The following is a 22,164-nucleotide window of genomic DNA, read 5'->3' on the forward strand; positions in this document are numbered from 1 at the left end:
AATCCCACTGTCACAGGAATGTCGTCTGTTATGAAGACTCTTGCAATGACTCAATGATTCCTCGGCTATAACACGTTACTAAAGCTTCGAACACTTTTCTACCGTAGAACCCATTGTCCTTCACAAATTTCGGAGCACCGGCGTCGAGGCCGATGAGTTTAGCCACAAATGTGTCGGTGGAGCTCGGTGGTTATCAGGTTGCCCTCGAAGAAGTTTTAACTTGGCTCTTGGAGGCGGAGGATAAACTGAATCATGCCCCGGAACCGGGTTCCAGCTTGGAAGTGTTGAAGCAACAATTTCACGAACACGAGACGTTTTTAATGGAACTGTCTGGTCATCAGGACGGAGTAGGTGCTGTCTTGGAAGAGGGTGCAAGATTATTAGCGGAGGGCGGCTTACACAAAGACGAGGAACACGAAGTTCGTGTTCAGATGTCGTTATTGAATTCTCGGTGGGAAGGGCTTCGCATGCGGGCGATGGAGAGGCAAACTAAGATTCATGAGGTACGGAAGTTATCGAATACTACTTATTTCTGATTAAGTAGAAATTTGTCTTCAATTTGTGGGTATATTTAAAATTTACATACATTTTGAAAGCCTCAATTCGTAACGAAGTGAAGTTAATCAGTTTAAACTGCATTAGGGACTTGAAGATTATTTTTTAAAACTATCATTCTTGATATGAGCATTCGAGAGTATCATTAATTATATAGTCCTTTAAGACATCTAATTTTGTAACATTAATTGCACTAATAAAAGATTAAAACACGAGCGGTTATAAATAAATTTACAAACGTTTGCAGGTTCTGATGCAGATGCAACAAGGCCAGTTAGACGATCTAAGAGAATGGTTAACAAAAACCGAAGATCGAATTTCACGAATGGCAGCCGCTGAATTGAACCCATCTGCCTTGGACGAACATCTGAAACAATTAAGTGAATTAGAGCAAGATATCCAGGCGCAGCAAGGAGTTGTCGATGGCATGAGGAATATGGTGGTTGTTGTGGACGAGGAAAACTCGGAGGCGGTTTACGCTCAAATGGAGGATCAATTGTCCGCTCTTGGAGAACGATGGACGCATATTTGCAAGTGGAAGGAGGAAAGGCGGCAGCGTTTGCAGTCGCTTTCTCAGCTTTGGCAGAATATAAACGACGATTACAAACGACTGGTCTCATGGTTAAACGAAACTGAAATCACTCTGAAACAAATGGAGGCGAACCCAGCGTCCGAGATTGGTGAAGTATTGGAGAGAATTAAGAAGTTGCAGATACTGAAAATAGAAATGGACGCGAACCAGAAGAAATTGTCTTCCTTGCAAGAGTCAGTCCAAGAGTTAGAGGGTCAGAGCACCTCCTCCGAGTGTGTTACTGTATTGCAAGATATTGAGAATTTGCAGGACAGGTGGGAAGCAGTAGGGCAAATAATGGAAGTTCAGACTCAAAGGGTAATGCGAAAGAATTCCATAATTCTTGATAAATCACACTGTTCATCTCATATTTGGACTTACAATTTTTTATAAGTGTTTCCTATAGACTTTTGTACGTTGAATATAAATCTGTAAATGATGTTTTCTTGCATATGTACTTGTCAAAAGAGAACAATTTCTAAAAACGATGCATATTTCTACTTTTAAACAAGTGAAGAATTCTATACTTTAATATTGCATGTGAAACACACAAAATTTTTAAACTAACAAATCACAAAAATGTCTGAATTGCATTTATTTAAAACAACTACATATAGAAGGATACAAATTTTTAAGAAATTTGTATTTAGCGAACAAAATTCTTTAAAATTAGAAGAGTAAGAAAAGATATTAGTTGAACAGTACTAGTTTTATACTTATTAATTCGTGTAACATATTATTTTCTTTCTTCTTTATTATGATAGATAACAAGTTCAGGATTCGAATTTGATATGACATCTGAGAGGGAGGTGACAGTGATTTCTGGTAACGACTGGATGTCTGAAACAGTTACAAGTATTGCTTACAAAGAACAAATTACAGCTACAGTAAGTATATTTAAAAATATTGTCGAAAATGTTGTACGTAGAGTAATTGTTCCAGTAGTCAGCCATTTAAGGCCAGTAGTGAGCCATCTTAAGCGTTGTTATTATTAATATGCTATTTTCTAAATATTTTATAACATGAGAACTTGAGGCTACACATTGGAAGATGAGGAATATGTTGATCATTGCTCATTAATTTGTTGGTAGATATTTATTTTTAAGCAATTTGTGTTCAGGTAGGCTGACTATTGGATAGAAATAAGGCACATTTACCCTACTACATTGTACTTATATTACATATTTTCGTTTCAGTCTACGCCACATAGTGATTCAAAGAAACGGCGTGTGGATAACACGGTTAGGCAGGAATTTGAGTCTGCTCTCAATAATCTCTACAAGTGGCTTGATTACGTCGACTTGGAAATTGGTCGGTCTGAAGGGGTGTTCGATGAATTAAGCATTGAAGAAAAGAAAGTGGTCTACAATGACACTATAGTTGCTATAGAAGTGCACAAAGTTGATTATAACAATGTTTTGGACTTGGGCAAGCAACTTCTCGAGGAATTAAAGAACGCAAACGAGTCGACAGAAGAAGATGAAATAAAGTTAAAAGATGTACAGAATTGTTGGTCAGCAATTAATAATCGTTTGGACGAAATCAAATCTCGCATAGAGTATCTTGAAGAAGTGAAAAAGTTCCGAACAGAATTGGCTAGCTTGAATTTGATGTTAGATAGTTATTCCAAATGGTTGGACTCCAATAAAGGAAACAACCAGGTTGAACCGTTTAGGGTAACTATTTTAAATAATTTTATAAATAATCCTATAGAAATGATCGAACAACATGCACATTCAAATATTTGTTTTCAAAATTTAGGTGAAAATAAAATCAATGAAGTCTCATGAAGAACGCATTAAGAAATTGATGGAGAAATCGAACGAGTTGCTGAAAAATTCAACCCCTACGAACGAAAGCTCCAACTTGAACGCGGATGTACAAATGTTCGTTACTAACTGGGAAACATTATATAAAACGTAAATAATTTTTTGCATGTCCACTTGACATTTTAACGAAGTGCTAGCTTAATTTTCGAATTTTGTTTTAGACTGTCCGAGAAGTTAGCCGAAATAAATGAAACCGTGGATAAAACTCCGCCAAAGAAATACATGGACGCAATTGCCAATCTCACTGCATTTATTAACAACGTGGAGAGCACGTTGCTGTCCGAGCATATAGTAATGTCAGACGACCAGGCAATGGCGGAGCAGTTAAGAAAATTCAGTAATCTTCAAAAAGCTCTGAAAGAACACCAAGAGATATTCAATTATGTAAACACTGTTGGACACGAATTAATCATGAAGACTAGCGGGGATTCTCAGGGGCAAAGACTCAAGGACGAATTGCAAGATCTTAATACAAAATGGAGCGATATACCTATAATATTAGAAGAGCGTCAGCAAAACTTGTTAAAAGGTATACTTATAGAATTTGAATTCTATAAATATTTGTAATAGTTTTAAAATTGTAACTTTTGTTATTCTGTAGATATAGAGTGTCTGAAAGTGTTCAATAACGAACTTTCTGAGCTCGAACATTGGCTGGAGAGTTCGTATCAATACTTGGAGGAACTATCAAAGGAGAGTGTAACCAACGACGTTGAAGTTATGGAGCGGGGATTGAAAAAGGTTCAATATCTTTCGGAGCGTATCAATCAAACGAAACCGAAGATAGAAAAATTGCAAACATCAACGAACAGATTACTCGAAAATTCTGAGCCGAAGTTTGCAAGCGTATTGAATAATAAATTGGAAGTTATCTCACATAAGTGGAATGCCATTGTAGACGATGCTAAAAGTTTGAACGACAAATATGAAGATACTTTAAAGAAGAATGATGAGGTAATTATTGTAAGATTTCCCATCGCAAATTTTCTGTTCTACACGTTTGGTGCGCCAATGATAAATCTGAAATCTGTTTTCTCAATTGCTCTGCTTTTAAGAAATTTTATATTGAATGAAAAGCTAAATTTTCAATTTTAACGGTAAAAGTAACGAAAATCTTTCTTACAAAAACAAGAATTCTATATAAAAAGAATTCTAACTCTTTTGAATAAAATGATACAATATTATAAGTATGTTTTAAAAAGTTTGTGGATCCATTTCCTGCAAAGAACAATTGTATAATAGAATTTCGAAACGGGAAATTTGATATTGTTTTAAAAATTAAATTTAAAAAGAATTTCTTAAAGATTAAATTTCTCAAAAAACTAATGGCGGTGAAGAAAAATAGTTTTGAGATTCGTATTGATTTCATGAAAGCATAGATTGTAATAGAAGAATCGGCAAAGAATTGAAATATATAAAAAAAAAAGAAAATTTGTTAGATGGTTTTTCTAAGCCTGACAATACAATATTCAATATATTTTTAAAAATGATATAGATAATCAATGGAATAGAAGACTTTACAAAGTGGCTGTCAGCTTTAGAGAAAGAAATACCGGCTGAAACAAAAATAACATCTTCAGTAGAACTGTTTCAAGTTCGTGGACGATATCAGTCATTGAAAGAAAAGATTGACAAACGAGTCGAAGAATTCAGGAACCTTAATGAAATGGGCAATGACAAGTTGTTGAGTTCAGAAGGATCCTCGGTTCAAGAACTTGGTAGACGTTTTACGTTCTTGAACGCTCGATGGACCGACGTTACAGATCGTATTTACGAGCGGTACAGACACTTGCAGAACGCTAGCCATGAGTACGGTGAGTTTCGTGCTCTGGTTGCACAAGCAAGTGCTTGGTTAGATAAATTAGACAAACGACTTAAGAGATCTACAGAAAGTGCAACCGATGCTGAAGAAATCTCAGAAGAACTAGACGTAAGTATAAGTTGTATGAAGGACTGCATTGACGCATAATTTATATTTGAAACGTAATGTAATATTGCTTTGAAAAGGATTTGGAGAATTACATACGAAATCATCCGGAAATGAGGCTTGAGAAAATCCAAGAAATCGGTAAACAGCTGATCGAAAGTAATATCATGACACAATCTATTCAATCAGATGTTGAGAGCCTGACGAATCGTTGGGAAAGTTTGAATAATCAGGTACGGGGCTGTTGTGTGTATGCATATGTAGATAGCATTAAGTTTTGATATTCGTTATGCAATGTATACATTCAAAATGCTTCAGATGTTAATATTTTTTTTCTAAACTTTGTGTTTAACATTCAAAATTGTATTTATCCCTAACTGCATGCATTACTGCTAAACCTTTAGAGATACACATTGAGACATGTTTGAAGACCGTTTGATTTTACTTGGAAAAATTGCTGTGGTTTCTGATAAATTATTTTTCTCGATACTTATTGTTCGTTTATTTGTGATTCATTAGATGCTACGAGTTAAGTTTTGGAGGTTCTTTGTGCCAGACGTTTCAAATTGAAAACAGAACTTAAATTTATATAGTTTTGCATATTCTTTTATAGATTACGTACTATACAGATTATAGGTTTGAATGGTCTATTATATTATTAATTTCGCAGTTGTAAATTTATGTATAGTAAAATATGTTTAATGAACTTATGCAGAAGATTAGAATTATATTTTGAGTAGGCAGGGCAGCGGGCCAAACTGCTCGAAGGATCAATGAAGCAAGCACAGCAATCGGAAGGATGCATTCGTGCTCTTCAAGACTTCTTAACGCAAATAGACTCTGAATTAACTGCACTTCTTGACTGCGACCTTACTGCCGATGATTTACCTCATGATTATCAGGTCTGTTATCAAGTTTTCGTTACTATCTTGTCTATCTACTTCGATAAAAGAATTATACAATCCACATACAAATAAATCATTCTTCGCAATGTATTGCTACGGAAGAGCATGGAAAAGTGAATGTCATCATTCCTTGAACAAGTTTGTTTTTAGACCATATGAAAATATGCGTTGAAAATTTATGATTATATTGCACCCTTAAGATATTTCGCTTGTAATTAATAGTTTATTGTAACTAACAGTTGAACATAGAAGAACTGGGAAAAAATGATAATTTAAAGTTTAATATCTTTACGATCTTTAGAAATTAATGGAGAAGATGGAACATCAACAATCCACGCTTCAAGATATGGCAATGCAAATTGAATCTTACAAAGCTGCTGGAAAACAAGAAGTTGCACTGAGATTGCAAGAACAGCTATCTCTGATAGAACAAACGTTTTCCGAGGTGCAAAAGAAATTTCAACGTTTCTGCTGTCCAACCAATTTGGAGCCAAGATTATCCAGTGCTTTGCGAGAACTTCGAGGAATAGAAGAAGCGACGTGTTTGTTGGAGCTATCTTCGGAAGATCCGGAAGCTATTGACGGTCAACTCAAGCATTGTTTGGTAACTTATTATTCAAATAGCATTCTTCATCCTTTCGATATGCAAAATAATATAATAGGTTGTTTCTATTTTGTAGCGTTTCTACCAAACATTGAGCGAAATTAAAAGTGAGATTGAAAATATTATTCTCACCGGCAGAAAATTAGTTGAAGAGAAAAGCGTTGCTGAACCGGAGAAATTTTCTAAACGAATTGATATGTTGAAAGAATTGTATAATAAGGTAACGTGGATAGATCATTGATAGAATATGGAAATTTAAAAGAAATGAAACGTAAAGAAGTTTTAATTAAACGATACTGCATCAGGTCCTATTGAATCTTGTATTCTACAATTTTTAACAATTTTTTATACGTTATGCATAGACAAAGTTTCGCAATCTAGTTGTTAATATTATGTATGGAGCCATTCTGACGACTATGTTTTACTGTTTCTTCTTATTGCAGTTGGGATCGCATATAACACAGTCAAAATCTATGTTGGAAACAGCTTTGGACTTGTCACGTGACATATATAAGAATATGTCTTACATTAACATGTCCATAGATAGCATTAACAAAGAGTTAGATAAACAAAAGAATATGCCTGATTTACCCGTCATTGCGATATATGTTCGAGTAAGTAGAGGGTTCATATTTCTAAGAATGTCAGAATATTGCTTAGCACAGTAGGTTCTCCATTAACCGGCCAAACAACCAAAATAATATTATATTTTAAATACAATATATACGTATACAGCTATAGTAAGAGGTGATATTGAAAATTACGCGACAGAATTTTTATTAGAAGTTTTGAGATTAGAAAACCCATAGATATGAATACATACTTTGGATAATTATACTACTCAAAAGAACTTAATTGTTCATGAATACTTTTTTACACCATTGTGTAAATATATTTTTTTACATCATTTCTTATATAGTACTATTCAGATACTTCGAGGATAATGTTTTTATTTTCGTTAATTTGCTTTCATCAATCTAATTTTAAAGAAACATGTTTTCTGTACAAGCCAAAAGAGAGATCTCAGGTAATCGAAATCCTGGTAATGAAGTTCCTACTGTACACAAGACTGCAAATATTTGAATGCAAAACATCTGAGTATATATTTAAATAGGAAACAATGACGGAAGTAATTCCAAGATTAAATGTCGTAAGAGATAAGTTATTGAAATCGCAAGAAGAATTTTCCAAGCTTTGCGATCCAAGGTGTTTGGAGCAGCTTAAGGAGAAATTGTTAGACGTTGTGACCAGATTAGCGAGTACCGAAAAAAGGCTGAAACTGTGCAATGCTTCGGAGGTAAATATTTATATTTGAAGAATATTTGCGCTAATTTAATGGAATATATTTATATAATTTCAGGAGGAACCCAACGTTGACGAAATAAATGCGTGGCTTTCACAAGTTGAAGAAAAGCTGAATGAACTGGATAATGTCCCGGTTGATCAATTAACAGAAAATCATTTCGAACAGTGCAAGGTAATTTAAAATTGCACAGTAATTGATTTCGAGGGAGAACTATGTAAATTGAATTGTACACAAAAATTTGATAAAATGATGTTTCTTCACAGGCAGTCCAAAGCGAAATGATAGAAGCAAAACCAAAGGTTAACCAATTGCAACGTTATACTTACTACCCAAAAGTGGCAGAAGTGTGCAACAAATGGGAAGAAATATCAAACAGAATACAAGTAAGTAAATCGTTGGCAGTTTCAAATATCATCCATCGCTTATTTTCTCACGGCTTGTATTGCTTGTTCTTTATCTTAACATTTGGTATATGTAATGCTTGTGCTTTATAGTACCATTACGTATATCTCATTGAAAAGAAAATATTCTGTTTGACTTGTAAAATTCATTACTATTATAATTAGCAATTTATAATCAAACGATCTAATTCTTGATTGTGGTGTTCTTTAAGATCAGTTATCGGTAATTATTCGGATTACGGGGGGTCCTCTACCGATTTCAATGTCCTTGAAATATGTTTTCAAGGTCGTCATTTTCGATAACTCTTCCCTATACATGTTGCCGCCGGTCAATCCTAGTTTCCGAGATATTTGTAAAAGGCTGTCAAGTCCACTACAGCGAATTCCGACATTTTGAACGAAGTTTACTTAGGTCTGGGTTAGGAGCCCCTACAGAACGAGCGAGGTCAATTACAACGGGAAGACTTCCCTGTAGTGGGTGTCCATAGTTTTTCGTAAATATCTCGATAACATATACATAGGGAAAAGTTGTTAAGAATTATGTATGCTCCCAACAACATATTTCAAGGTCATTGAAATTGGAGAGAGGGGTCTCGGAATAGGGGGATTCCGAACAATCACCCGATTATTCTGTAATTAACTTTCACTTTGCAAACACTTGACTACATTTAATAATTACGTAAGTTTAATCATTACGCACACTTCTACCAAATCACTATTTACTATGTGTAAGTTATATTGCGTATTAGTGAAGTATGAAATACTTTGTCCAAGAGGTGTTTTCTAGCTATGTACATACAATATTCTTGTTGTTAGTGGAGAAACAGATATCACCTTTGGTAGATGGCAATGCATTGTTACTGGTCAATTATTTGGGACATTGTCTCTCCCCTTGTATAGAATTTCCTAGAGAGGTTTGAACACGATTTGCCAGGAAAAACTGCAATAAGGAATGGCATAAAATGTGCTCCGAGTTTTTTTGTATTGGTGATGGAAATACACATGCAACAGAAAAAAAGCTTTTGTTTGCACAACGAGACTGCATTGTCACTTTCATTCGGCCATGCGCTTGATATTGTCACACTATTAACATGCTCTTTCAATTAACTGTCGCCTGTCCATGAATACACTGTTACCTATCATGTTTTCACAGGAATGGATCCACAAAATCACAGACAATTTATTAATAAAGAGTAAGGTGGGAGAGACTAAGGGGAGAGACAATTACGGACGCATTAAACCGTCCAGACAACCGGAACAAACTTCGGTGCAGCTAGTTAAAAAAGAGACCAAATTAATTGATAAGAATGAGAAAATATACGGTATAGGATATCTGAATCCTGCGTTTGACGATAATCAAATTAATGTTAAAACCACACCCGAGAGCTCGCCGATCGATATTGTTCATAGAAGCAGGAAGTCCTCCGCAAAGTCCGAGAAAGTAAAGGCTAAAATGGTAGACGTTAGTAGAACCGTTAGACGAAAATTAGACATGAGCTCTATACCGGATGTCGTTCAAACCTCTCAGCCTCAAGTAGTCCACGTTGACGATGATTTGCCTTCTTCGTCCCCCGACAGAGACGTCTACATGCCCGACGAAGAGTTCTTTTTGTCGAAAAATAGTACCTTATTTTCTCAAGTATCCTCCAATACGTTGGTTACAAGCGACTCCAAACCGTACAACGAATACAATGCGCAAACGAATCCCTTCCGAATCGTAGAGGTAAAAGAAATGGAGATTAAAAAGTCTGTCGCATCTCCCGAAGACCATGTAATATTGCCAAGTGCGAACGTTAGCGTAGGATTGATGCCACAGGTTGTCGAAAGAGTAGAAATTGTCGAAGACACAGAGACGGAGCCAGAATCAGTAGACACCGACTCAGAGGACAAAGAAGCCAGAGGAAAGATTTCTAGCGGAGGGCAAATCATTCATAAAAAGAGAGAGTTAATCCCCATTTTAAAGAAAGCTAAACCAGTGGATCCATATTCTGCTAAAAATACGAAGAAGTTGACACTTAAGTTAGACCCTGAGCAATCGAATAGTCAAGTTTCGAGCAGCAGGTTAATCAAAGTAGAAAGTAGTAAAATGTCGACAAATGTACAATTGTATTGCAATGTAAATAGTACCAAAGAGCTCGTACCGTATGCGTGGAAAGACAAAGACAGCGTTGCCGAGTATCTTATCCTTGAAGAGACCGATACCAAAACCAAATCAAAATCAAATGCCACTACTACTAATTCTACTACTGACTCAGCATTTCCATCGCCAATCGGTTACCCGAAACGAAGGAAAGAACATATTAACGATAAAGAATCCGCATCCGATAGAGACACCCAGGCTTCCAAACTACGTTCTAATGAAAAAGAGAATTTGGATTCTGAAAAGAGCCTCCGAACTATGTTGTACAGACGCACAAGAAGTACATCCAAAGATGATACGTTAGAGGACTGTGAAAGTTTTTACGGAAGCGACAAAGAAACTGACGATATCTTAATTTTCTCCGACGACACAGAAAATGACGTTGGAAGCTCCAGCTCAGAAGGGGAAGACCCGAATTTAGGAGAACATGTTGAACACCTCTTGGGCAAGGTAATTTTAATGGCACCAAGGTTGCCATTGAAAATTTGATAGCGTCTGTAATATAATTTGTTGGTAATAACTTGTCACAATTATTTAATCATAATAAAACGATTTCATGTACATGAATAGTGATAGGTGATGGTTAACATGGCATATAATAACATTTAACACGTTTTCTATCAGTGTTCGTTTTGACAACAACCTTCGTAATTGTTTCATTAAATGCTGCGTATTCTCTTATAAGTTATAAAATTTTATGAACTTTAGGAATACAAATAACTAAAATTGTATTAACAAAATTGTGATCATCATACATACATGTGTGTATAACGCTGGTAGCGAACGTGTTAAGATAGTTTATTTATTTTTGTTCAAGACTTCTTTCACAATATTGTTATGCGCAGATACAGGCTGAAAAGTTGTCTCAAGAATCGCAGCAAAGATCCGAGACGAAGATGTTAGGTATCAGACGACCTTTCAAGGCTTTAACGTCCTTGTCCAGAACTGGTCTGGAAAAATGTATTCTAGAGTTTGAACAGTCTGCACAGAAAATGTTACATAGAATGGATGTTATGTTTATGAGCATTAGTAGCATTAGCAATGAGAAAGATCCTGCAAAGCGTCTTGAGGTTTGTACAGATACAATATAATTTTGCTGTATTCCTTCGTTTAAATGTTTTTATTTATATATTTACATGCGTTTGATGTTTCAGGTACTGGAAGGTGAAGTTAGCAGTCTTGCACCAGACGCAGCAGCTCTGATTAGCAAAGGCGATGGTCTAGTCATGACAGTACACGCATCTGATCCTGTTAGAGCTGACAAGATAAAGAATGAACATCAGGACAAGTTGAGGAGCAAGTGGCACCAAGTTATGTCAGAGATTGAAACAAGAAGAATACAAGCACAACGGGGCGAAGATATGTTGCGGCAATATAACAACTTGGTGGTAGAGTTTGAAGATTGGTTCAGAGATGTGCCATTGAAACTTGAACAAGTGAATAACTACGAGGGCCAATTAGAGTCCTTCATAGTAGAGTTTGACGCTAAGCGAGAACAGGTTCATAAACTGAACGAGCTAGCTGTTGAATTAAAGAGATTGAACGTTGGATACTCCGAAACTGTGCGTTATAGTATCAACAGCAGGTGGCAAGAAGTTAGTTCACAATTTAAAAGATACAGTGGAAGTAAGGATAAGGACAAACATGTTACCGATAAAAAAGTCGAAGTGGTGTGTATAAATGAATAATAGCAACATAACACACAAACGATCATAATACAGGGATTATTAGATTTTAGTTGTCGATATTTAAACTGTTACAATTTCGTGGGAAAAACATATATTTCCATTAAAATCACCATGGATTTAAAGATAGCCTTTTCCTCAATTTTGATCGTTAGTGCATATTTTCTGTTATAAGTAACTATGATTGTAAAAGTTACTCTTTAATTTCATGTCTTGTAGGATGTGGGCAGGATAGACTTGCAGGAATTTAACACGAGAGTCAACAAGATCAGAGAAGCTGTGGTGACAGTAACCAGATCCCTAAATTCGATGCCGTTGAATGGCGATGATTATGAAATGTTCGCGAACCAAGAAGACTGTTTGAAAAAGATCAGTAATGCTTTGAACATTTTGAAACCGAGCATCGAGGAGATCAACTCAGTTTTTGAAAACGTTGCCTCACAACTACGAAGGGATAAAGCCGAGCAAATAAGACGATTGAGCGACAAACTACGAGAGGAATGGATTAATGTTAATCAGTGCTACGTGGAAAGACATAATCGTTGGGACAAGTGCTACGAAAAGTGGAGGGAACTTTGCCACACGTGTAAAAGTTTCTCCGAATGGTTAGATAGAACAGAAGAATCTTTGAAGAAGCTGAATTCCTCCGGACACTCGAAGTCATCAAAGACAAAAATATTTGAATTGGAACAAGAAATTTCGAGAATGCAACGAACCGTTAATAATATTAACGTCTCGAGTGCTAGTATATTTACTCGTTCCAAGCCGGAAGACATGAACGAATTAAAAGACATGATTGAAGTGATCAGACGTCGCTGGCAAAATATAGTGGCAGAATTAAATACAAGAAAAGAGAAGTATGCATCGTATTCACTGTATAAATTATTTATAGTTATTTCGCTGTTTCGTAGTTTGATCTTAAGAATAGTAGCTCAATGATTTTGATGGACACGTTACATTCAAGCTATTCTCCCTATTGAGCTATTTCAGTTGTGATTTGCCTGTGGTGCTGTAGTGTTCAACGCAGAATAATCTCAAATCTAATAAAGAAATTCGTGTGAAAACTTCAAAAAGTATTCGATTTAATTAATTTTATTCTCTGCTATGTTTGCAAAATTATAGATTAGTTTATGTTGAATTGCTAATTTTACGTATACTAATAAACTTCTATCTATATTAATATTAATACTATATATTTCAAGGAATTTCGCCATGGAAAGAAAAGTGAATACCGAAGGAAGAATTTTGGACAATGTTTGTAACATCTTGGAACAGATAAATTCATTGCTGGTGTCTGCTGCTAATCCATCAGATGAAACTTCTCTGTCAATAAGATTGTCACTTATTAAAGTAAGTTGCACTTAAAAAATATATTATTTTTCATTTCAAAACAACAGATTCTGTTATATGAAGAAGATTTATATAAAAGTGGTAGTCACGTTAGTATATTAATTCAAAGTTTTTCTATCAATTTTGCATGCAGTTTACGTTTTCAATGAATAATACTTTGTAGAAAATTTATTTATTTCTTGATTAAAAACTTCATGTTTCTGCACCGTCCACGGTAACGTTATTAAACACACTGAAAGGAAACCTAATAATACCTTCTCATGCCACGACTGCATAAACGAAACCGTGCCAAGACATAAATAGCATTGAACTCTCCCTTTTTGTATATTTTCCTTCCAAACATAAACTTGTCAACCGAGCTTATGAGGTTTTATATCTGTTTACTATTAAAAGATATGTCATAACTGATGTTTTTAGGCGAAGCAAGAAGAGCTTTCGACCCGTAAAAGATCATTGCAAAATTTAATGCATCAAAATACAACACCTTCAGGAGAAGACGAATGCAATAAACTCCTTGCTGATATGGATAAGGTTCTGTTCCAAATTAATTTTCGGAAATTCAAGAATTACATCTTATAATAAATGAAAATTAATCTAATTATTTAAATTCAATTTATAGGCTAATTCGAATCTTTCGAATCATCGCGAATATGTTGAAAATAAGCTTGCCTCTCTTAAAAAATACATTCTTACTTTGGATGCTGTTATGGCATGGGTCATGGAAACGCGAACAAGAATAACGATATCTCGAGACCTATCTGAACAAGATCGAATGGAAGTCATTAATAATGTTATGGTAAGTACTAATGTGTCTATTAGTTGCAAACAATGTAGCAGTGTTAACCGTTAAATCATGTGTGGACAGTCTAAGGTAGAAGACCGCGAAATGGAAGTTAAGGATGTATTGGAGAACTATACTAACTTGGAGAAAGAGTGCGAGTCTGCAAAACAACCAATATCTGTGGAATTACAAGTGAGTACAAAAAATATATACAATAGAAGGGGCGCCAAAGAATTAAATATGTTTCACAATCGCACTATGTCACTATTTTCTTCGTCATTATCACTATTAAGTGATGTGAGACATAATTATGTGTTTCAGCTTTGACTATTAAAAAACATTTACTCTCAGATTTTTTTCTAGTGAACCATGTATAGAATGGCTTAGCTTTCCTAGACATAGCGTTCCTTAGGCTTAGCTTTTTTGAACAATTTTCGAATTTAGTAGGTACTTGCAGATGAAACAGGATGAGATAAAAATATTTCAAGATTGTGTTTTTGTTTTGTTATCTCATAAACTCCGCCGTGCATGCTAATTTTTATAAATCATATAAACTGCAAGTAGTTGCGCATCGATGTTCTGCTAGTCGTCATATAAAATTTAATAATATTTTATTTCTTTTTATAACTTCCACGCTTTGATTGTGGTATTTAGAATCCATGATTTATAAGTCTATATAAAATACACAAGTTTGAACGCAGTATTTTTCCCTTAGCATTGTAGTTCTGTTCCCGCCATCTCATGTTGCATGCAACACTAGACCTCCAAGAGGGGTCTACTCTATCTTTAATGTCGGTGCATAGAACGTGTTCGACGATGTGTGTAAAATATTTGAAGGGTTGATTCCGTAAGGTAAAATAAATCATGAGTGAGGGTATTACGATTTCGGTTTCGCTTTTAAATTATTAACGATTACAGTCAATAAATAATGGTGCGCGATGTAGTCGTCTATTTCTGTTTAGACAAGGGATTAAGCGACTTCAGGAACCTAATGGGAAAGAAATAAAATTTTCAATGCATTTTATTTTTCATGTGACGTTATGAAGAAGATTTCATATTTTGATATTTCATATTGTTTCAATATTTCAATATTGTTGAAATTCCATAGGAAAAACTGAAGAAGCTGAGAGAAGATTGGCAGTTTGTTAAAAATAGTGGCGACTCACAGGGTCATGAAGTGAAATCTGCAGGTGCGGCCACAGTGACCACCAAGGAAATAGGTAAGTGTTTTCTCTTACATTTAACAAATTGTTTTATTCAGCAACATTTTTATTTTTTCTTCACAACCAAGTATTTCAATTAATTTGTCTTTTACATTAAAATAAACAGCACGATTAATGTTTTCTTTGTAAACGTAGTCAACTAACAGTAATTTAAGGAATTCCGTACTCCCTATAATTTTTCATCGGCAACCGAGGGTTAAGCGACTAAATTATGGAAATAATATCATAATGAATACAAACTATTTGTACGTGAGTATTCTTAATTTTCAAATTGATTTTTTTTTGTTTCGCTTATGTCGTACCGTGATAATTACGCGGGATAGAAAAGTTTCAAATCACACTTTCCTCTGTTCGACGACAGATGGCACCTTTCTCTGTTACCGACGCAGGGTTTCTGTATAGTTCAAAAACGCAAACAGCACACAAAAAATTTGTTTTGATCAATCTATATTTTTTAAAAGTAAATTTAATCCGATTTTGTGAAACCATTTAGGGAGTTCTGACCAACTCGAACTTTATTAATACTTTCTAGTCCTTAAAAAGCAAAATGACACTTCTAAAATTTCGGGAAGCGTGTGAAGTAAAAGTTAACAGAATATAGAGTATATGAATTTATAAACATTTGCCCCACATTCTATTAAAAAAAAATAAGTTGGTCTTGAAGTCTGTTTTACAATTTTCTTTAGAAAAATATTGTTCACATAACAATTTTTTATATTCCCAGCGACTTCAAACAGACTTTTTCGATGAAACCTTTGTCATCGTATTTGTCTCCTTTTTCTAATTAAAATGACACCAAACACGATATAGTTACAATCATAATTATTTGTGTACCTCTACCGTAAATGTCAAGTCCGAAACTTCAATCACTTGTTACAAGTAATTATGATCGCAACTGTATCGTGTTTAGTGTCATTTCAATCAGAAAAACGAGACGAATACGATGGTAAAAGTTTCACGGACGAAAAACCAAAAATAAGAAATTTTCATTTTAGAATTTCCAAGGCTGAGCTGACACGACGAGTCCTTTGATGTTTGCCGAACGCCCGAACCTCAATCCGTCTTTCTTTTTTAATCGCTATGCTTCTCTATGTTCGGCACACTACAAAGAATGTAGTACCTCTTCTAGAACTGTCGCTGGGCAGACCGGACGATACGACAGTTACACAGAGAATACTGTAATAGCAATTGATAGAAAATTGCCGACCGGCTCTCCCTTAGGAATTCGCCAGAGCCGAAAGCGATTGTAACTCTCGCTAAATGTACTCCTTCGGATCTGTCGTAGGATTCTCGAAGGGAGTTCGGCGACTGAACAAGAAATAGTGCGTTTAGTCGTACCGGTAAGCGTGGCCACATATCACTTCCGTTCCGTGCGGCGGAACGATGTACGTATATCCGCCACGTTAAGTGCAGTCTTTTCACCGAGCACCGGTGTCCTTTCTTCTTCTTTCGTTCTCGGATGGATTCGTGCATTCAGACTCGCTGATGCCCGTGAATTTTGCCGAGTCAGCCGGCTTTTAGCTCGAACTTTTCTTCCTTCCTCTAAACATAATCCATTTAGAACGTTTCGATAACAAATACGTACAGTTCGGTCGGAAAGTAAGTTAACGATTGGCGTATGCGGGCAAACGATTGTGGCATATCTTTAATAATGATACTTAGACTGCGGATTTTATGCATTTATTACAAAAATGGGTAAGCACAATTTAAAGCAGTAGACATATTAAAAATATTTAAGGGCACCAGCGTATTGATTTCAGCTTAATAAAATAACTAAAAGAATTTTTATTTCGCTCCTGTGTCTTGTTATCTGTGCAAATATTTTTTATTTTGCATAAAGACCCGCAGCCTAATGATAATACATGTTTTACTACCGTATTTGATTATTTACTTCGACCTTCCCAATAAAAACAAAACAATAATTTGATTTTACGTTAGGAAATAAACAAACGTCATAGTAAAACATATATAGTTAAAGATATACATATCATTATTCAAGATATATCATAATACAGGATATTTAGAAACAGAAGACCCGTTAAGACTACCAAGCATCCGATGCGACAAAAATTGATTTTGTTTTTATGCTATTTGAGATGTTATTCCATTTTTAATTCCCAGAGCAAATAACTCGAAGAACATGAACGACATGAGAAAATGTTTTAGATAGAAGTTGGTTTCGTACGGTTTCATGAGGGACACATTATGCTGTTATTTATTCGACCTTCGGATGACCTCGAAAAGGCCCATAAGGGTAAATTTTGATTTTTAAATTGCAACCCATATTTTTAATTATATATTATTCTTGCTGCCATCGAGACGTTTTCGGAACGTAAACATACACCGGCGATTACTTCAAAAACATTGTTCATGCCTTTAAACGGTCCTTTAAGACGATGCGACGAGAATTGTGGTACAAAAACTTTAATAACTCAGAAACTAATCCGGACCTATGTTGATATAACTTTTATCTTCTTCTCGAAGCATTAGGAATCTATACCTAAAGTTTTGCCCATCATTTGAGAAACACCCTGTATATGAACAGTTTTGGCAACAATTGCCACGATCGTTAACGTTTGACACACATACATATAGATCAGTTGGTCGATGGACAGTTCTTAATAGGGTGAATTAAATTCTCTCATAATTCAGAATCATGTCGGTTTAATCCCGATGATTCAGGAAGGAAGAACCGTGGGGTTTGTTGATCCTGCGTCGCAGAGCTTAACGGAAAGGTCGTAAGTTTGTACTATAAGCGCGATCGTCGGGCCGCATAATGAGCGGATAAGCCGTCTAATGTAGTCGCGGTAGAATATCGCCAGACTGAAGATAGCTCGGTTCTCTCGTTCCTCTTTCACCCTCTGTTTCCACCGTCCTTTCCTTCCCTCCATTGTTTTCCATCTCCGCTCTGCGGTGTAACATCGAGATGAAATCACAACTCGTCTGACGGAACTTCGGGGACTACAAACGGTTTAAGCTTCCTCTTTGTTGCATCGCAACACAATATTATCCTACTGCACTTCTGCAATTTATTGCAAGATGCATCGAAAAACTTACACGTTCCCACGAGGCTCTTCCCCAAAACAGGGGTCGAATGAAACTGTTAAATTTTCAATTAGTTCTGATATACAGTCGGTCTCGTAAATAAATTTTTATGAATGAATGGACCGAACGTCTTCACTTTTTCTGCCAAACCAGGTAGATTAGTTTCACAGATGATATGTGTAATGGAAATTTTGGAAAAACTGCAGTCTGAATTACGAAAAAAATAATAAAAGTTGCTTTTTCAAACTTTTGGGGTTGTAACGAAAATTTTAAAAATGTTTTTTGTAGATTTATATCAGTTGCCTGTTGAAAATTTCATCGAAATTGATTAATTGGTTTATGAGTTATAAATCATCAAGAATGGTGTTTTATTCAGTACTGGAAAAATTAGGATTTATTTAAAAAATTTAACTACATTGATATTGTATAGAGTGGGTCATTTCGCAGTGCTCCGGACAAAGTTGTAATATTTTAGAAGGCTCGTTTTCTTTCAAGGTCATTTTTCAGAGACTTAAAGGTCACCAGTACTTTTTTCAAATGGAGTGACATATTTCTTTTTGCATAACTTTTTAGAACATAAACAAACAAAACCACCTGTATATCCATACAGGTTGTATCATTGTATCTCGAGATATTTACAACAATATTCCCTAACATTATTAAATTGTTATTAGGCTCCAAGTCACCGATTTGTTTAAATTTGACCTTTCCATTGGTGTTTGCATTTGAAATAATTTATCGTATTCTGAAAAAGCAAAATTTTGTGTAGTAATTTATAAAAATTGTAATTAAAAATAGAAAGTAAAAACATAGTAAAAGTATAAAAATAATAATTTTATTTTCCGTACTATGGGTCTGGTAGTATGCATAGAAACGCATTGTATATGCGCATACATTTGAATCGATTAACATTATTATTTTAATTGCATTTCACGCATTGGGAAATGTTATAACTGAATAAACGTCTGCAATGTTGTGATTGAATTTGTGAGAATAGAAACTGGCTCTTGTAAGGAACGGTTTAACTACATAAGCATGGAAAATGATACGTGTGCTGACCTCTGTTTCGTATCTTAACTTTCCCTTGTGTTTTATTCGGTTACGTCTATTAAAAATGCATAACGATCTCTGCATATCGTTAGGATGTGCAGGTTGCTTTAATAATGGAATTGAGCAAGTATAGCCGGTAAAATTTCACAGTACTTCAAAACTGTAATGAATGATAGAGCAGATGGTTGGATGAGTGATTAAAATGAAAATGGTTATGAAAGTTTGAGAATTTGCGCTATTACTGGACCGACAAGGCCCGGCCGGCAAGTTCTCATCGGAATAATCGATCAGGGAAAAATCTAGGTGGGCTGGTTTTTATGTCTCCCAGAGGAACGTAGGGTGAATAGCGTCAGTTCATGCTACCTTTCCCATAACTCAGTCGAATCACTTCTATAGATTCAGTCTCGGTTGCTAGTAAACTGGTTGCATTAGCCGATTGATTTTCCTCGTCTCGTAATCATTAATTGATTACATTCGTTTACTTTACATGTTCTTATGTTACGGTACATTACGCTTCGTTCTACATATTCGCTAAGAATGCAATGTGCGAATCTTACATACAACGATGTTTTATGAAAGTATTTCCTATACTAGCAACTGATAATTAGATTGCGGATTTTATGCGTTTATATTGAGTAGCTGCAAATTGAAACAGTAGCAATTTAAAAGAATTGAAGAGCATCGATACATTACTACGCCGACCAACTGAAAATTAAAGTGAATTCTCGATAATTGTCATCAACACATACACTCCGCGACAAAAAGATAGCACATTATCTAATTTTGTTAATTCTCGCTAATATAATCGAATAACAGCAGTTCCCGTATTATATATCATTGTTCAGTTAGCAATAGGTTGTATCTGTTCAGGGTAAACACTCGGTTTCTGTTTATAGGTTGAACGTTAAGCCGAAAACGTAAACAGTAGTACTGACTGCTGCGTCAAAATGATAGCACAAAGTCAAAATTGTATATTTTCAGTCAGCGTCAAGGCGCCAATCTGTTCATATCGGCGAGTAGTTAAGATTGTTCGTGTTCCAGTGTTAAAATATTGTGAAATTTTCAACAATGGCTCGCGGTAAAAGATTGACTGGTCCTGAAATATTAACAATACACAATTTACGTAAAGAAAATTGTTCTATCAGTAAAATTGCGAAACTGTTGAATCGTAGTCGCAAGGTAATTTACAATTTATTAAAAAATGTAGACGAATATGGAAAAAAAAGAGCACAGGTCGTCCAAGTGTGACAACTGATCGTCAGCGGCGTGCAATTTTAAGAACTGCATCCAATTCTGCTGCTACTGCAAGAGAGATTGCAGCAGAAGCTGGGGTAAATACCAAAATACGTAATGTACAACGTATTATACAAAAGTGTAAATACATAAAACGCCAAAAATTAATGCGTAAACCACCGCTAACAAAGCAACATAAAGAAGCACGTTTACAATTTGCTGAGAAGTATATTCATTGGAAGAAAAAATGGCAAAAAGTTATCTTTACTGATGAGAAGAGATTTACGTTGGATGGACCGGATGGCTACCGATGTTATTTCCACGATTTGCGTAAAGAACAGCAAATTTTATGTAGACGGCAACACGATGGTGGTGGAGTAATGGTGTGGGCGGGAATTGGATACTATGGACACACTGAAATTAAATTTGTAAGTGGTAAAATGAATAGTGCTAAGTATATTGATTTAGTCGACGAACAATTGAAGAGACATGCTGTCAAAATTGCGGGCGCAAACTTTATTTATCAGCAAGATAATGCAAGTGTTCATAAAGCCAAGATTGTAAAAGAATATTTTACACGGGAAAATATTAAAATTTTGGAATGGACAGCCAGGTCTCCAGATTTAAATATTATAGAAAATTGTTCGGCCCATTTAGCCAGATCAGTATATGCCTTATATGCAATTTAATTGACGAATTAAAAACCTGCATTGAACAAAACTGGGCAGCGTTAAGCAGGAAGTTTGTTAAAAAATTATATAAATCTATGCCGAAACGTTTAGTGGCAGTTATACAAACAAAAGGCGGAGTTACGAAATATTGAAACATTATTTTTTTTATACATATTCTTATATTTTAGTTATTTTAAGAAATTTGTGCTATCATTTTGACGCACCGATTTTTCGTTTAATGTTACACATTCTCCAATAAAGTTGTTTCTTCACGTAATAAATGCGTTAAAACATATTGAAGTAATTGGTTATTCTTATTACGCAGTATACAGGTCACAAACAATGTAATATACTACTTGAAAAGCTGAATACCATTTATCTGTATAATGTGCTATCTTTTTGTCGCGGAGTGTATGTCCTAGAGACATAGCCGAACCGTGTTATGTTTACACTCCTCGGTGTCCGAGGCCTCTCGAGCTTCGTGGCCTCTCACGGGGTATACCTCCGGTAGTGGGCATAATTTCGCGACATTTATCATTCAGGTCTTGGCGACGTATATAGAGAAATCACTGTATTCAAGTGGAAAACGAATTTCCAAGTGGGTCTTATTCGTTGTAAAAGATGCAGAAAATTTGTATTTTGCATTAAGATCTGCAGTCTCTCAATATCATCCTTCCTCTAGCTATCTCCGGTAAACCATAAGATAACAGCCCGTCATCCGGGATCAACTTTATTTAAGTTCATGCGTCGAAGTTACTCGTAGCCGCCAGCGGCGCAGCCGGGAATCGCAGGAATTCGTAGGACTCGCGCCGAGCCGAATGAATATTCAAATGTTCATTAGCTCGGCTGCTAGCCAATAATTGACTACACGGTAATACATGGCGTGGC

General features: G+C 35.4%; 1 protein-coding gene across 11 annotated transcripts in view; it reads left to right on the forward strand.

The window, feature by feature from the left end:
• Positions 1-22,164, forward strand: part of LOC143358660 (dystrophin, isoforms A/C/F/G/H) — a 930,016-nt gene that overhangs the window by 34,727 nt on the left and 873,125 nt on the right. For 9 of the 11 annotated variants that reach the window (XM_076795970.1, XM_076795971.1, XM_076795965.1 and 6 more), the window contains 25 exons: positions 108-503; positions 803-1,444; positions 1,891-2,013; positions 2,323-2,802; positions 2,888-3,045; positions 3,117-3,484; positions 3,557-3,909; positions 4,451-4,885; positions 4,963-5,115; positions 5,623-5,784; positions 6,089-6,391; positions 6,468-6,611; positions 6,835-7,005; positions 7,506-7,688; positions 7,752-7,868; positions 7,961-8,080; positions 9,252-10,688; positions 11,084-11,308; positions 11,393-11,908; positions 12,143-12,780; positions 13,126-13,273; positions 13,691-13,804; positions 13,893-14,069; positions 14,139-14,246; positions 15,163-15,274. In XM_076795970.1, coding sequence (XP_076652085.1) covers positions 108-503; positions 803-1,444; positions 1,891-2,013; positions 2,323-2,802; positions 2,888-3,045; positions 3,117-3,484; positions 3,557-3,909; positions 4,451-4,885; positions 4,963-5,115; positions 5,623-5,784; positions 6,089-6,391; positions 6,468-6,611; positions 6,835-7,005; positions 7,506-7,688; positions 7,752-7,868; positions 7,961-8,080; positions 9,252-10,688; positions 11,084-11,308; positions 11,393-11,908; positions 12,143-12,780; positions 13,126-13,273; positions 13,691-13,804; positions 13,893-14,069; positions 14,139-14,246; positions 15,163-15,274 — 7,783 coding nt within the window. The remainder of the gene's footprint in view (positions 1-107; positions 504-802; positions 1,445-1,890; positions 2,014-2,322; positions 2,803-2,887; positions 3,046-3,116; positions 3,485-3,556; positions 3,910-4,450; positions 4,886-4,962; positions 5,116-5,622; positions 5,785-6,088; positions 6,392-6,467; positions 6,612-6,834; positions 7,006-7,505; positions 7,689-7,751; positions 7,869-7,960; positions 8,081-9,251; positions 10,689-11,083; positions 11,309-11,392; positions 11,909-12,142; positions 12,781-13,125; positions 13,274-13,690; positions 13,805-13,892; positions 14,070-14,138; positions 14,247-15,162; positions 15,275-22,164) is intronic. The other 2 variants (XM_076795975.1, XM_076795968.1) reach the window with 2 other exon arrangements.

This window comes from Halictus rubicundus, chromosome 11, assembly GCF_050948215.1.
Source record: "Halictus rubicundus isolate RS-2024b chromosome 11, iyHalRubi1_principal, whole genome shotgun sequence".
Lineage (NCBI taxonomy): Eukaryota > Metazoa > Arthropoda > Insecta > Hymenoptera > Halictidae > Halictus > Halictus rubicundus.